The following is a 14,597-nucleotide window of genomic DNA, read 5'->3' as shown; positions in this document are numbered from 1 at the left end:
ATTAAATTATAAATATCTAAATTGTATACCTCTTTCTTTAGTTGTATTCCCCTGCTGGTTTACCTCTCCGTAACAATTTCCTGTTTTGCAGAATTTGCTTATACAATTCCTTGCAGTTTCAGTCTTCCATTTACACTGTAGCAGCATAGCTTTTACAGTGGGCACTTTCAACCTATTTCATTATTTTGTCCTTTGAAAATTCATTAATGAGAACATATATTCAACATTAGCTATATGGGCTGATATACTGAATATGTACCAGCATAGTTCACAATTCTGGGAACCACTCTTCAAATGTGCTTTGTTGACTCATGGAATGCCATCTTTCATGGCATAGTTCACATTTTCATGGTTCAGGATTGTGTTGCATCTCTAAACATTTTTTTTAAATGTCCATTGACAAGAAAGGAGCAGCCTCATCAATTGTTATCCTCTCCTTCTCTTGCCATGCTGAAAGAATATTCAGTAATATCCATATGACTAAATCAAACCCTTCAAGTGATGAAATCCCTTCCAAATGATAGTCTTGATGAATCCCATACTAATTATCCACTTCAAGTCAGAAATTTTCTTCTTGTTCATAAGCAATGCTGTTCATTTAAAAAACAACCTTGACACATAAAGGGGAACATTTTCCATCAATTCTTTCTCTAACAAGTTCAACAAATTCCTTTAATCAATGGAGTTCTTTAATAATACTGTTTGCTCTTCTTTCAATGCACATGAGCCTATTGCTAGAGAAATAGTGAAAACTATGAATAAGAAGCAGACTTTGCTCAGTAGCTTATTTAAAAAGTCAACAAGAATTTTGGGGGCCTGTCCTTCAGAAGTGAAATATTTTATCAGTGCCTCAAACAAACTGAAGAGTCTTTCAACTGTATTTGTTAAGAAGAGCCAATGAATTTTTGAATGAGAATTGAAGAATTCTAAATGCTAACAAAATCACCCAAATCCCTTAATAACAGAGTTCAAAGACTATAAATGCGGCACAAGAATCGTTTTACGACTTTTACTTCTATTTCAACAGGAAGGACATCAGATACTGTTTGAGTTGCGTTACTCAGAATATGGGCAGTGCATCAGTCTACCACAGAATCGTGTACTTTCTGTCACCTTTAACTTCTTTAATTCATGAACTCCTAAATAAAAACAAAAAAGGAAGTCTCTGGAAACATTTGCTGTTGTGTCTGAAGTTTCATCTGAAAAGGACTTTGCTCATAGTAGCCCTATTAAAAAGCCCTTTTTTCAGGAGAAAACTATTTCACAAGGCTTTAAAGTAAAAACGTATTCTGTTTTGTCATTACATGCGTCTGTGGTCATGACATAAAAAACGGAGGCATTTAGATCTTTGATAATCTCTGTAGTGGTAAATGGAGCTATTGTATTTTTATTAGTGCAGTAGATTTGGTCCCAGAACTTGAAAATTTGCTTCCAACTTGTGATGATATAACTTCTGCTGTGATTATTTTGTCTTCTTAATCTGAATCTCTCAAGAAAAATGTATTTTTTTGTCATTGGTATTAGTTAAGGAAATCGTCTCTCATGTCCTCCTGTTAACGTATAGTGGTTGATATCTGACTTTCCACCCTTTTCTATGTGGAATGAACAACTGCGTACTGCACAAAAAGCTTTTAAAGGGATTGATCCTCATTTAATAAAAGTCCACTGTTCATAAGATTCATCCCAACATTTATGCTTATGTTGGGCATTCCGGAAGTTCAAATATATGCAAATGAAAATAGATGAAAGCGACCACTGCGAGAATTGAAAAGACTGAATTTGAAACTCTCATGGCCACATCAGTTAGCGTGCCTGTCATTCGCAAATCCAAGCAAGTCTGGAAACAGAGACTGAATGGTTGAAAGTTGTGAACTTGAGAATTAAGAATATTTGATGCCAAAAGGTGAACTTCCCGTTTGCTGAAAGGGAGAACTGTCCTTGCAAGGTACAGTCTTCCTGAACAAAGCCAGAGCTGGCTATACGGTTTTGGTCAGCTTGGGGATTGGACAGTCAGAAGTGGGAGTGTTTGGGGACTGCCGGCCTTTAGCTGCGTTCCTGTGGTCACTAGAGTAAGGTTGCTATGGACCCGCTGCCTTTCACAAGTATGGCCCCGGGACAGAACTTGTTGATTGGATGCTTTCTAGAAATGTGAGCTGTCGCTGATTGGCTGACTTTCAGCACAGGTGTGTGTGGAGGGAGGGAGGAAGGTATCACTGATCGGCTGATTTTCAGAAGCCTGGAGCTATCGTTGACTTGCTGATTTTCAGAAGTTTAATTACTGGAGAGAGGCAGTCATTGACAGTCTCATGCTGATTGGAAGTTACATGTGATTGATGGTGGTTACTTGTTCAAGACTTGGGACTGTGTCCAAAAAACAGGCATTTCCTCTCTTTAATATTTCCTTAATTTAATTCTAATTCTCCCCCTTTTGATCTTCCCTCAGCCAGACCTCTGGAGACACCAGATCTTTATTTGTGGAGATATGGTTTTCAGCTAGTGTTGCTGTAAGTGATTTAATCGCTAATTGCTGTGATTGAAAACTAGCTCCAACTGCTGAATGTTTGTAACTTACTGAACAAAGCTGAATACAGGACATTTAGGTTGTGCTGACAAAGTCAATATAGAATGCAGGACAAAATCACATGGGAGACATGTCCTGTGTGTTCAGGATGGCTGGCACTGCTAGATGAAGTCCATGCCTGAGGCAGGGTCCTGTAGCACCCAGCGTTCTCAGCAGTGCTCAGAGGGCACCCTAGAGTTCTGTGCCTGCCAAGAGCCCATGGACCAAGGGGGAGGAAGGGGCTGAGTGGACAGGACTCTGGGCCTGCAGTCCCCACTTTACCCAGACTGCTGGGCCTTCCTTATGTTCCTGGACTGGGGAAATTTTCAGTTGGAATAAGTAGTCTTATGCCTAAAATTTTGACAATCACTGTCCCCTAGTTAGATAAAGGATGTGTCATGAAGTTCCAGTCTCCAGGGACCTGGGCTCAGGATTGCTTCCAGCCCCTTGCTCTGTATGTCATGAGAAACTTGAATTACTGCAGGGCTGTCAGCTGCCTAGAACAGACAAGTTAGTTAGAGTGGACGAGTGTCTATGAACTATGGTTGTGAGCTCAGCCTTGAACAAAGGCTACCAAGAGTAGAGTCCTAAAGGGGACCTGAGATAGCATATTTGAGGCTGAAAAATGATGATGTATAACTTAACATATGCTATAAGCCGCAAATTTACAGGCATAGGCAATGCCTAGGCAAAGGTACAGATATATGATTAAAACAGAGAGATTAAGGCAACACAGGAAAACTTCCTCTGATTGGTGAATTTCTGGTTGAGTGCTTTCTCCCTCTGAACTCTTCCCTGGACTTATTAAGGTTTGTGTAATCTTGGTTTCCAATAGTGTTTGCAGAGGAGACACACTATGGAGGCTGCTATGTGCACACGCTTGATTTTACCTACACCTACGGCCTCACATGACCTCTCCCGATGCAGCCAAACCTAAATCTGCAGCCTGGTTCCCTCTCCTGATAGTCTGACCTGTGTATTCTACTCCTTACTGGACACCTCCACTTGGACAGCCAGTAGAACCTGATCATCTACATGGTCCATACTGACCTTATCCACCACACCCTTCCTAATCTCTGCCTCTAATTTAAAATCGCCAACTCTTCTTCCTTTGTCCTCAATCTCAGCTAAGAGGAGCAGCTTCTGTGTAGTCAGCCCATCTTCAGAGCTCAGAATCACCATAGGCTGTCCCCCACCCTTTCACATAATCCCTAACTTCCTAAGAATCCAACCTGTCCCCTCCTCGCCATCCTCACTTCCATAGCCTGAGTCAAGTCAAACCTCACCCTTTCCTTTTGTTCTGTTTAGTGTTTGCCCTCAGCATTTATTCAGTGCATGCTTGCTGGATAAATGAATGAATACATCAAAGTACGAGAGGTAACATTCACTGTTTCAAAATAATCCCTGGTAGAGTCTTCTGCCTCCGTGGAAGAAACCTCAATTATTACAATGCTTACCCAACTTGAGAATCCCCATGGGAAACTGTCGCTGAGAATGTGATCATAACTGTGTCCTTCCCAGGCCCCAACACCCTCATCTTGGAGGTGGAAATGCTGGTAGCAGGACAGGGCATCATGCTTCCCTCACAGAATCCCACACATCTCCATCATCCCCTGTCAGTTTTACAAGGAAGTGGGCCATCTCCGTCAGCTCACCATACGCTCTGCAAGTGTCTGCTCCTTGGCCCAATCCCTTACCTCAGGCAATACCTGCTGGCAACACGGGCCAGCAGACGTAGTCCTGCAAACCTCTGGTGTGTCAAAAATTCTGGAAGCATGAGAAAGCATTCTGAGTTAGGGGCACCATGTGGATTGCTTTTCAAAGCATGTCACTGAGTTAATGAGCCCATAAGGCATCCCCCTTCCAATTTCCCTCTCCTTGCACTACATAGCCCCTTCCACTACTCTTGTTACTCCTGGCCTGTCTCGACTATCTGTCATCATTCACTAACCCCACCCGTTCACATAGCCCCAACCTCAGTGGAGGGGGTCCACTGTATACAAGGATACAAGGTAAGAAATAGCCCTCTCCAAGAGACATAATGAGAGCTCCCAGCCCAGGTATTTTGGCAAGGGTACACTGGGCCCCCAGGGTCCTCAAGAGATGTTGCTCTACCAGAATCCATTAATAACATATACCATCACCAGGTAATGCAGAGGAGCCAGCCATACTCTGCCTGACAATACATAGAGGAGATTCTAAGGTAGGGTGTGTAATGTCCGAGATGGTTTGCCTTTTTTCATCCAGGAGACCTGCACCTTTAGATCACTCAATTCTAACCAAATCTTTGTTTCTCAGTGTAAGATGAAAATGTGATGTGGACATGAGAATTTTAAAGCTTGTTCAGAGGAGCCCTGTGACTCAGAGCATCACTGCAGAAATCCAACTTTATATGGGCAAGAGATTAAGTTAATTTTCTGCTCAACCTATATAGATAACAGGGAAGTACAAATTAATATAACTGTGATACTTGATTTTTTAATATGTAAGTTTGGCCAAAAGTTAAAGGATTGAAAAAACAAAATGTGAGAGTATAGGGTTTTTACATACATTAATTTGTAAGAATACGAATTGGTAGATTTGTGGGATGATGTTTTGTGTTGATGATGTGGGATGATATTTATAAAAATTTACATTTTTAAACCCTCGCCACTTTATCCCAATTTCTGTTTGCTATGTCTTTTCTGTGCACATTTGACCAAAATGATGTTCAAATATGTTGACTTCAGTTCTTAACCAGAGAAACTGAAGGGAACTACTTATGTGTCCATCAGGAAGAGAATAGCTAAGTTAATTATAGAAAATACTTACTTTAAAATCCTACAGAGTAGTTAAAATAATGAGGTGGATTTATATGTGTTGTCTTGGAATGGTGTTGCATTCATTTTATTATGTGACAAAGGCAAGTGGAAGAACAGTATATGCATCACTACTCATCATGTTTAAAAAATCAGTATACTTTTATAGCACATCTATGTATTAAAAAGCTTAAAATGATCTTTAAAATAATACACACCGTATTTGTTTTTATTGTAGTTACCTCTGAGGAGAAAGCTGAATTTTGGAGGAACACTGTAAAGCGGCGGGAGCGGAGCCATGATATTCAAGCTGTGTAGCGAAGTTCAGGCTGGAGGAAGACCCCCACAAAGCAAGGACCTTTGCAGCTGCCTCCCCCTATCACCCACCTTGATTTTGTTATTCTCCATTATACTGTTGGCTTTCTTTTGCTTGCATTTTTGCCAAGGGTGAAGCTAACCTTTGCTAAGCAGTATGGAAAAATTGAGAACATACGTTTCCCAGAAGCTTTTCAGGCCAGTGCTCCTAAAGAATGGAACACGCAGGGGCCAGATGGCGATCTTGGCATGAAATACCGAAACCTACTGTTAGCTAGTCAAGCATTGACTGCCCCATCTCCACTAAGTGGGAATGCCCCCCTTTTTTATTACAATGCCAGTGAAACTAGTGATGGAGAGTCTTATAGAAAGATTAGAGAAACAGAGTTATGTGGGAATATTGAATAGAATAACCCTGTCTGATACTTAATCCATCTTCTCATGTTTTCTTCTATTTGCTACTTCTATAGCTTCTCTTCTTCCTTCTCAATTACAGCCCTTTACTAGAATTCGTGCCTCATACTTTAAATTACCAAATACCATAATTCTTCCAAGTAGTAAAGATACCTCAAGACGAGTGCTGGGCCTGGAAGCCACAGGGCATAAATCTGCAAAGAAGTAAAAAGCTAACCTTTTCAAAGAATATTGCTTCTCTCTCACTTCCCAGCTTTACGTCTCCCTGTATGGCCCCGGAGGATGGCTGTTTAGCCAGAGACGGGTAAGATTCCTCACGGGAGGAACAACCTAAGACAGGCACAGTCGCAGGGGGGGCCATCAGGTGAGAAAATGGGGGCCAACAGAGGTGAGGCTCAGAACCTCACCCCCCCCACCCCAGTTTTGAGAGAAATTGTCTACACCCGTGGATGTTTCGTTGCCCTCGTCTAGCTTGGATCAATACCTGGTCTGTAGGCACAGACCTGAGCATCTACACCTGCCTTCTTACAGTACTAAATTATGCTTTCTATCTTTATCTTGCATCTACCTATAAATGAATAATCATATCTGACCTGAGTGTTTATAGTTCATGATTTGTGATCAAAACAGAAATAGTTTCTATGATATGAAGGCCCTTGCATTGTTCAAGTAAACCTTGTTTAGTCCCTACAGTAGTAGAGCCATGGAAACCTGCATATTATGTATCAAAGAAATTTTAGTATTCACCCAGAAGAAAGAGAAGTATAGATAAGAAAGGGAAATTTATTTTGCTGCCTTCTGTGCCCTATGAAGGGGTGCGTAATGAAGATATGAGTTTATGATTTTAGATTGATTATAAATTTATTAAAGCTTTTAGAATATTTTTGTGGAAAAGAATCCTAGCTAACTGTGGCAGTAGGTGACCTGTATTTCACCCTGAGCTGATAGACTCCATAGTCACTGCTACATACTGCACGCTCCTGCAGTCACATGCGCTACTTAGAAACTGCGGTGCATAGAAACGTAAAACACGATAGAGTACATGGTGCTAGGAAAATGTTAGGTCAAGAAACAGAGAAAAGATCACCTAACACTTGACTAAGCATGTATAGATTAGAAAGAAATAGAATTAATCAACAGAACAATAAGAAGTAATCATATCTTGGTGCAAATGGTATAAATAAAGCTGTCATTGGCACTTTGTCGAGAGACCACCTCCATCTGACTCCGTGTCCTATCTCTCCGTGCACCGACTCCTTCTCATTGTTTTGGGCAACACCCCCCCGCGGGAGCTGGACTCCGGCAGTAAAGAAAGGGAGTAAATGGTCTCCAGGGGTGACTTCCTGTCTCTGTCATTTTGGTTCTGGTTCATGCCCAAGCCCGTGACGGGAGCGCCAATAGAAGCTGTTTCTCTGCCGGCTCATCCACTCGGAGTAGAGAACTTTTTCGAACTTGAGACCTGCCTTTCTGTCTTGTGGGAGCCTTGATGTCCTTCTGCAACTTCATGTAAGGGAGACTTGCGGTTTCTGACTGGGCTGCAGAGGTCTCGTGCCTGGTGTTTTCCGGCCTCTCTCCAGGCGGCATCTCACAAGACCTTGTTAACTGTGGCATGATAATGGCAGAGGCAGGAGCTCAGAATGATCCCAACCAGCACATTGTGACTTTTGAAGATGTATATATATATACTTCTGCCCAGAGGAATGGGAGCTACTTGATGTTGTTCAGCAACACCTATGCTATGCTGTGATGCGGGAGACCTTTGAACTGGTGGCCTCACAGGGACTTGCAGTTTCCAGATACCACCTAATTCCCAGGGCTGAGCCACCGAGAGTCCACCAAGCTCCTGGCATGGTAGACATAGCTCCAACCGTGGCAGAGATAATCCAGGAGAGCCCTCGCCCTGGTGGTTGTCGTAAAGTGGAGGATAAAGATGCATCTTCTGAGCAAGGTGTTTCTGTGAGAGTGTCACAGGTGAGAACTCTCAAGGCGGGTTCTTCCTTCCAAAAGAGCCACCCATGTGACCCACTCTCGAAGGACATCTTCCATCTGACCGGGCAGCAGGGAACATGCCCTGAGCAGCAACCATACCCACGTAAGTCACGTGGGAGAACCTTCTGGGTCACTGAAAACCTTGTCCAGAGCCGGAGGCAGCAGAATGGAGAGACATTATCTCGAACGGAAAAGGGCCAGGCCTCCTCCGTGAAGAGCGGCCAAAGCCACATGTCAAAGAAGGCCTGCACTCGCCAGGAGGATGCGGAGGACTTGGCCAGCTCTGGACTTGTCCCGCACCGCGCCGCTCACAATGGTAAGAAGCCACGCAGGAGCACTGAGTGTGATGAGGCCTTTCACACTGCACAAGGGGATTACAAGTGCAGTCAGTGTGGGGAAGCTTTCAGCGACAAGGACGAATGTGTTCAGCACCAGAAAGTACACACAGAAGAAAAGTCTTGTAAGTGCAGTGAATGTGGGGAATTATTTAGCCACAGCTCCGACTTTTTGTTACATGAGAAAACCCACAGCAAACCAACACCTTCTGAGTCCAATAACCATGGGGAATGTTTTAGCTTTGACTCCAGCCCCAGAATACAGCAGGCCTCTCACATGGGATTAAGGCCTAATGAGTGTGCTGAATATGGGAGATCATTTAGCACAAAATACAACCTTGTTCAGCACCAGACAAGTCATACCGGAGCCAAACCTTATGAGTGCAGTGAATGTGGGAAAGCTTTTGGCCGCAGGAGTACACTGACTCGGCACCAGGAAATTCACTGTGGAAAAAAGGCCTTTCGTGTGCAGCAGCTGTGGGAGGGCCTTTCTCCATAAAAGTGCTCTTACTCAGCACAAGAAAACCCACACTGGAGAAAAGCCTTATCAGTGTGATGCATGCGGGAAAACTTTAGCCGCAGTTCCTCCATGAAAATACATAAGAGAATAAAGCAGGTGCGATTATGCTCCCTGACTTCAAGCTCTACTACAAAGCCACAGTAATCAAGACAAGTTGGTACTGGCACAAGAACAGACCCACAGACCAGTGAAACAGACTAGAGAGCCCAGGTAACCCCAGGGATATATGGTCAATTAATATACGATAAAGGAGCCATCGATATACAATGGGGAAATGACAGCCTCTTCAACAGTTGGTGTTGGCAAAACTGGACAGCTACAAGCAAGAGAATGAAACTGGATTATTGTCTAACCCCATACACAAAAGTAAACTCAAAATGGATCAAAGACCTGAATGCAAGTCATGAAACCATAAATCTCATAGAAGAGAACGTAGGCAAAAATCTCTTGAATATAAACATGAGCAACTTTTTCCTGAAAGCATCTCCCCAGGCAAGGGAAACAAAATAAAAAATGAATAAATGGGACTACATAATGCTAAAAAGCTTCTGTACAGCCAAGGGCACCATCAGCAGAACAAAAAGGCATCCTATGGTATGGGAGAATTTATCTGCAAATGACATACCTGCAAGGGGTTAACATCCAAAATATACAAAGCACTCACATGTCTCAACACCCCAAAAGCAACTAACTGTATTAAAAAATGGGCAGAGGATATGAACAGACACTTGTACAAAGAAGAAATTCAGATGGCCAACAGGCACATGAAAAGATGCTCCCCATCGCTAATAATCAGGGAAATGCAAATTAAAATCACGATGAGATATCACCTCACACTAGTTAGGATGGCCAACATAGAAAAGACTAGGAACAACAAATGCTGGCGAGGGTGTGGAGAACGGGGAACCCTCTTACACTGCTGGTGGGAATGTAAGTTAGTTTAACCATTATGGAAAGCAGTGTGGAGGTTCCCCAAAAATCTCAAAATAAAAATACCATTTGACCCCAAATCCCACTCCTTGGAATATACCCAAAGAATACAAGTTCTCAGATTCAAAAAGACATATGCACCCCTATGTTTATCGCAGCACTATTGACAATAGCCAAGAAGAGGAAGCAACCTAAGTGTCCATCAGTAGATGAATGGATAAAGAAGATGTGGTACATATACACAATGGAATATTATTCAGCCATAAGAAGAAAACAAATCCTACCATGTGCAACAACATGGTTGGAGCTAGAGGGTATTATGTTCAGTGAAATAAGCCAGGCGGAGAAAGACGTGTACCAAATGATTTCACTCATCTGTGGAGCATAAGAAAGCAAAAACTGAGGGAACAAAACAGCAGCAGGCACAGAACCCAAGAATGGACTAACAGTTGCCAAAGGGAAAGGGACTGGGGAGGATGGGTGGGAAGGGAGGGAGAAGGGGAAAAGGGGGCATTACGATTAGCACACAATATGGGGGAGGCATGGGGAAGACCCTATATATAGCACAGGGAAGATAGTGACTCTAGCATCTTAATACGCTGATAGACAGTGACTGTAATGGGGTATGTGGTGGGGTATTGATAATGGGGGAAAACCTAGTAACCACAATGTTGCTCATGTAATTGTATATTAATGATACCTAAATAAATAAAATACATTGATTTTTTCCTTAAAAAAATACATAGGTATTTTTCAGAAAATACACAATACAGATCCAAAGTTGTGACCCAACGTGTATTTTGTTACTCATTTTGAAGTCAATCTTATTTGTGCTTAAAAATATTTTTAAAAAGATTCATCTCCATATTAAAATGATTTAAAGTAAACTATTATTTCTCATTGGGAAAAAAGAAAAAAAATTCAATTTACAGAAGAAAGTAACCATTAAACCAAGGGAATCAATTGTATTTTAGAAACGACATGAAGTTGTAGGCAAGAGAAATAACTAAAAGTCATACAGATTGGAAAGGAAGAAATAAAACTGCCTTTATTTACAGATGAGGTGAGTGTCTACTGAGAAAAGCCCAAAGAACCTACAACAAACTTCTGAACTAATATGCAAGCTTAGGAAGGGCACAGGATACAACATCAACATTAATATGCAAAGTCAATACCTTCTCCATATACCAGCAAGGAACAAGTGGAATTTGAAATACACACACACATATACACACACACACCATTTATAATAACACAAAAAAATGAAGTACTTAGGTATAAAATTAACTAAGTAAGAGAGCACTTATAAAACAAAGGTATTGGACATGTTAAGGGACACAGGAGCTAACTGAAAGTGCTCCCAATGGCCAAAATGGAAAAACTTGAGCAACAAAAGAAATCCAGTAGTACTGGATTATAACCTTAGGTATAGAATACATTTGTGTAAGTCCCCACTGGTATAAATAAGTGATCAAATAGATAAATAAATGGGAGAGAACAAACATCTCCCACGCAGAAGCATTCCAGATAGTTTAATTTGAGGGATGAGAGAGTTAGTCCTACAAGTTTCTGAGGAAGAGTGTGCCACAGGCAGAGGGAAGCACCAATGCAAAGGCCTGAGGCAGGAGTGTACTTAGTATATTTAAAGAGCAACAAGGTCAGCTGTAAATGCAGCACAGGGAGCAAGGGGTTGGGAAGTAGAGGAGTTTGGAGAAATGGTCAAAAAGGTATTGGTAGTGGAGGAGAAGATGATGGAGTAGTCCACTGTAGTCCACTGTGGGACGTTGGCTTTTGAGTGTAATGCTGCGGCATTGTTGAGTTTTGAGCAGAGGAAACGCATCATGCAACCTAAGGTATCCCTCTGATTGTGGAACAGAAGAAGACGTTAGTGAAAAAACTGGTGAAATCTGAATAAAGTCTGAAAATGACAGTTAATTAATAGAAATGCACCTATGTTAATTTCTTAGTGTTTATAAATGCAATATGGATGGTCATGTAAGATGTTAACATTAGAGAAACAGTGAAAGATGTGGGCACTGTCTGAACTATCTTTGCAACTTTTCTATAAATCTGAACTTATTCCCAAAGAAAAAAGGTTTATTAAAAAAATTAATTGCACACAAAGAGACCAGATACCGTGTTAAGTGTTCTTACCACCAAAAAGGGGAGGTGGGGGGATGCATGACATTTTCTGGAGGTGATGGGTATGTCTATTACCCTGACTGTGGTGTAGGCATATGCCCAAACTCATCAAATTGTATATATTAAATATGTGTGACTTTTTGCACATCAATTATACCTCAATAAAGCCTTTACAGTAATAAACTATATTATAATCTTCGAAGAAATAAAGAAACTGCATTATAGTGAGGAAGGAGAGATCGATAATTCCAACCAGAGGCTTGGACCCACCACATACCAATCTTTAACACACCAAAATCAAGTTTTCATTTCATACAGAAGGATAGCCAGAGATCCAGTCTAACACTTCCCTTGTGATCAACAGTGGAGGGGGATCTCTTCTGAGACTCAGACTGGGAGCAGAGATTCTGAATACACAGCAGGAAAAGGGAGGTTGGAATTGTGTAGGTCATAAGTAAGCAAACTTCAAAAGAGTATTTGAAAGGGGACTGAGAACATACATGTACAGAACTCCTGGTATGTGTCCAGTAGAACATTAGGATCTCCGAGTGGGGAGGCAGTGTTTGCCCAGGGAAGGGAATCCTTAAATGCCCCTTAGGTGACAACTATACTGCATTTCTCCAGCTACAGTCCTCCACTGAATTCACATTCTCTCTAAACTTCAAAGGGATGATTACTTCATCACTTTACACTCCACTACTTAATTTGCAGCCGTGGGACTCGAACTGCATCTTAGTTTAGATAATTTGCCTTATCTTTAATACTGGCATAATGCCATGATACCTCATGGTCAAAACGCAGGGATTTAAAATGGATGGCTATTGACAGTTCTTACAGAGCTTCATCTCCTCGCATCTACAGCGTACAATTAAATTGTCACTTGCTTGAAGTTAAAGCTTTTCTGCAGTTACTCTGGTCGCTTTTAGGAAATCCTTTTGGAAATCCTCTTGGAATCCCTTCTTTCTATGTTGCATTGGTTAAACTTCTTATTACTTGTAATTTAGCAATAACCAAATAATGGCATTTGCATTAATATATAATTGATACCTATTTGTAGAGGGTGAGGAGGAAGAATTTTTAATCAGAGAAAAGAAAATGGATCTTTTCTGTTAAGCTTCAATGTCATCCTCATTCCCAGCAGTGAAAAACCTTTCCTGAGAAGGTAACTCATCCCAAGGAACTCACACTCATGTGTGGTACCCTGCATAAGGGCAACTGGTCACTGTTGCTTTTTCTTTTTCTTCACACCATCTCCCAATTAACCTTCCCTCAGGACAAAAAGAAATATTCTGACTTACAAAGTGATGAATTACTTATTGAAAACTGCATGAATTATTTTCTTTTTTCTGTGTGAAAAAGGGATACTTCCTTAGAATTGTTTGCGTTTATCCCCAGGAACTCCAAAGGCTCTGAAAACCATGAATGAGCTTTATCAGGGTCAGTATGTTTTTTACAAAACCATCTATTCATTATTCAGAGTATGCTTGGGATGTTTCAGAGACACAGCCCAGTATTAAATAGATCCTTCTAGATATCTTCTATGGTTGTTTAATATTTATGCTGCTTCTGCAGTGAATTCTCACCTTTATAAAATGCAATGACCCTAGATCTCTTCTATGGCATGTCACCTGCCTTGCAATAAATAAATGGGTATAAAAGCTGGGCCAACTAAGGTTTAGATCATCCAGTTTGTCTTTTATAAGATTCACATCTTAAAGCAACATGCAGACTAGAGAAAAAGGTAGACTCATCTAGTGTTAATAAAAATAGGACCTTATATTTTAAACACCTTTTCATAAATTGACTTGTTTGAGCCTGACAATAACACTGAGACACCACTAAAATAGATGTGTTGTCTCCATTTTATAGATGGGGCAATTGAAATTCAGAAAATGATCAGAACCCAAAAGTATATACATTAAACAGGAGAATGGAAATTTAAAAAAACTAGTCTTTGATATTTGATCCAATGATCAATGTCAGGCTACAGAACTTGAATGGAGTTACCTATACTAGTGTGTGAACATTGTATTACCCTGTCTTCTCCTTTCCCAGATGAAATTGGAACAGAATTTAAGAACTTGATTTTGTGATCATATATCTTCCTGTCTATATATTAGAAATTATTTACAAGTATACTTACTTGGTTTCACATCACTGTTTACAAAGAAGTATAAACTGATGGAACTCACTGTGACAGTTGACACTACCTTAAATGATGGACAGCTGTCTCCCCAAATTAATGTGTTTGGAAGAAATTCTACCCACCTCCCAGATATTCATCTTCTAAGTCCATAGATGCCCAGCAGGTGCTCTAAGATTAATATTCCTGGAGATTCTGGTGTAATCTGTGTATGCTAAAGAGGTGACTTACCCTGATAAATACTCTAAAGGTGAGGATGGGAGACTGGAGGGGACAGTGAGGTTCTCACAATGGCCACATTTTCCAGGTAGGGTGATATACGGATAATAGAAATAGAGGATAATAAGAGGAAGATCAGGATTAATACAGTGCAGAGTCTTTTGGTTACATTTCTGTAACTACTTCGCTAATCAACTTTCACCCTTCACTGTTCAATTTAACCCAGGTTTTG

The 14,597-nt window shown here is 41.0% G+C and overlaps 1 protein-coding gene across 14 annotated transcripts in view; it reads left to right on the top strand.

The window, feature by feature from the left end:
- LOC118934031 (zinc finger protein 772-like) overlaps positions 1-13,542 on the top strand; it is an 86,068-nt gene extending 72,526 nt beyond the window's left edge. For 6 of the 14 annotated variants that reach the window (XM_057495550.1, XM_057495554.1, XM_057495551.1 and 3 more), the window contains 2 exons: positions 2,444-2,504; positions 5,597-13,542. In XM_057495550.1, coding sequence (XP_057351533.1) covers positions 7,834-8,910 — 1,077 coding nt within the window. In that variant the 5' untranslated portion in view covers positions 2,444-2,504; positions 5,597-7,833 and the 3' untranslated portion in view covers positions 8,911-13,542. Of the gene's footprint in view, positions 1-2,443; positions 2,505-4,858; positions 5,117-5,596 lie in introns of those variants that run through there. The other 8 variants (XM_057495552.1, XM_057495553.1, XM_057495555.1 and 5 more) reach the window with 3 other exon arrangements.
- Positions 13,543-14,597: the final 1,055 nt, after the last annotated feature.

This window comes from Manis pentadactyla, chromosome X, assembly GCF_030020395.1.
Source record: "Manis pentadactyla isolate mManPen7 chromosome X, mManPen7.hap1, whole genome shotgun sequence".
Taxonomy (NCBI): Eukaryota; Metazoa; Chordata; class Mammalia; order Pholidota; family Manidae; genus Manis; species Manis pentadactyla.
This window is presented reverse-complemented; position numbering and strand designations above follow the sequence as displayed.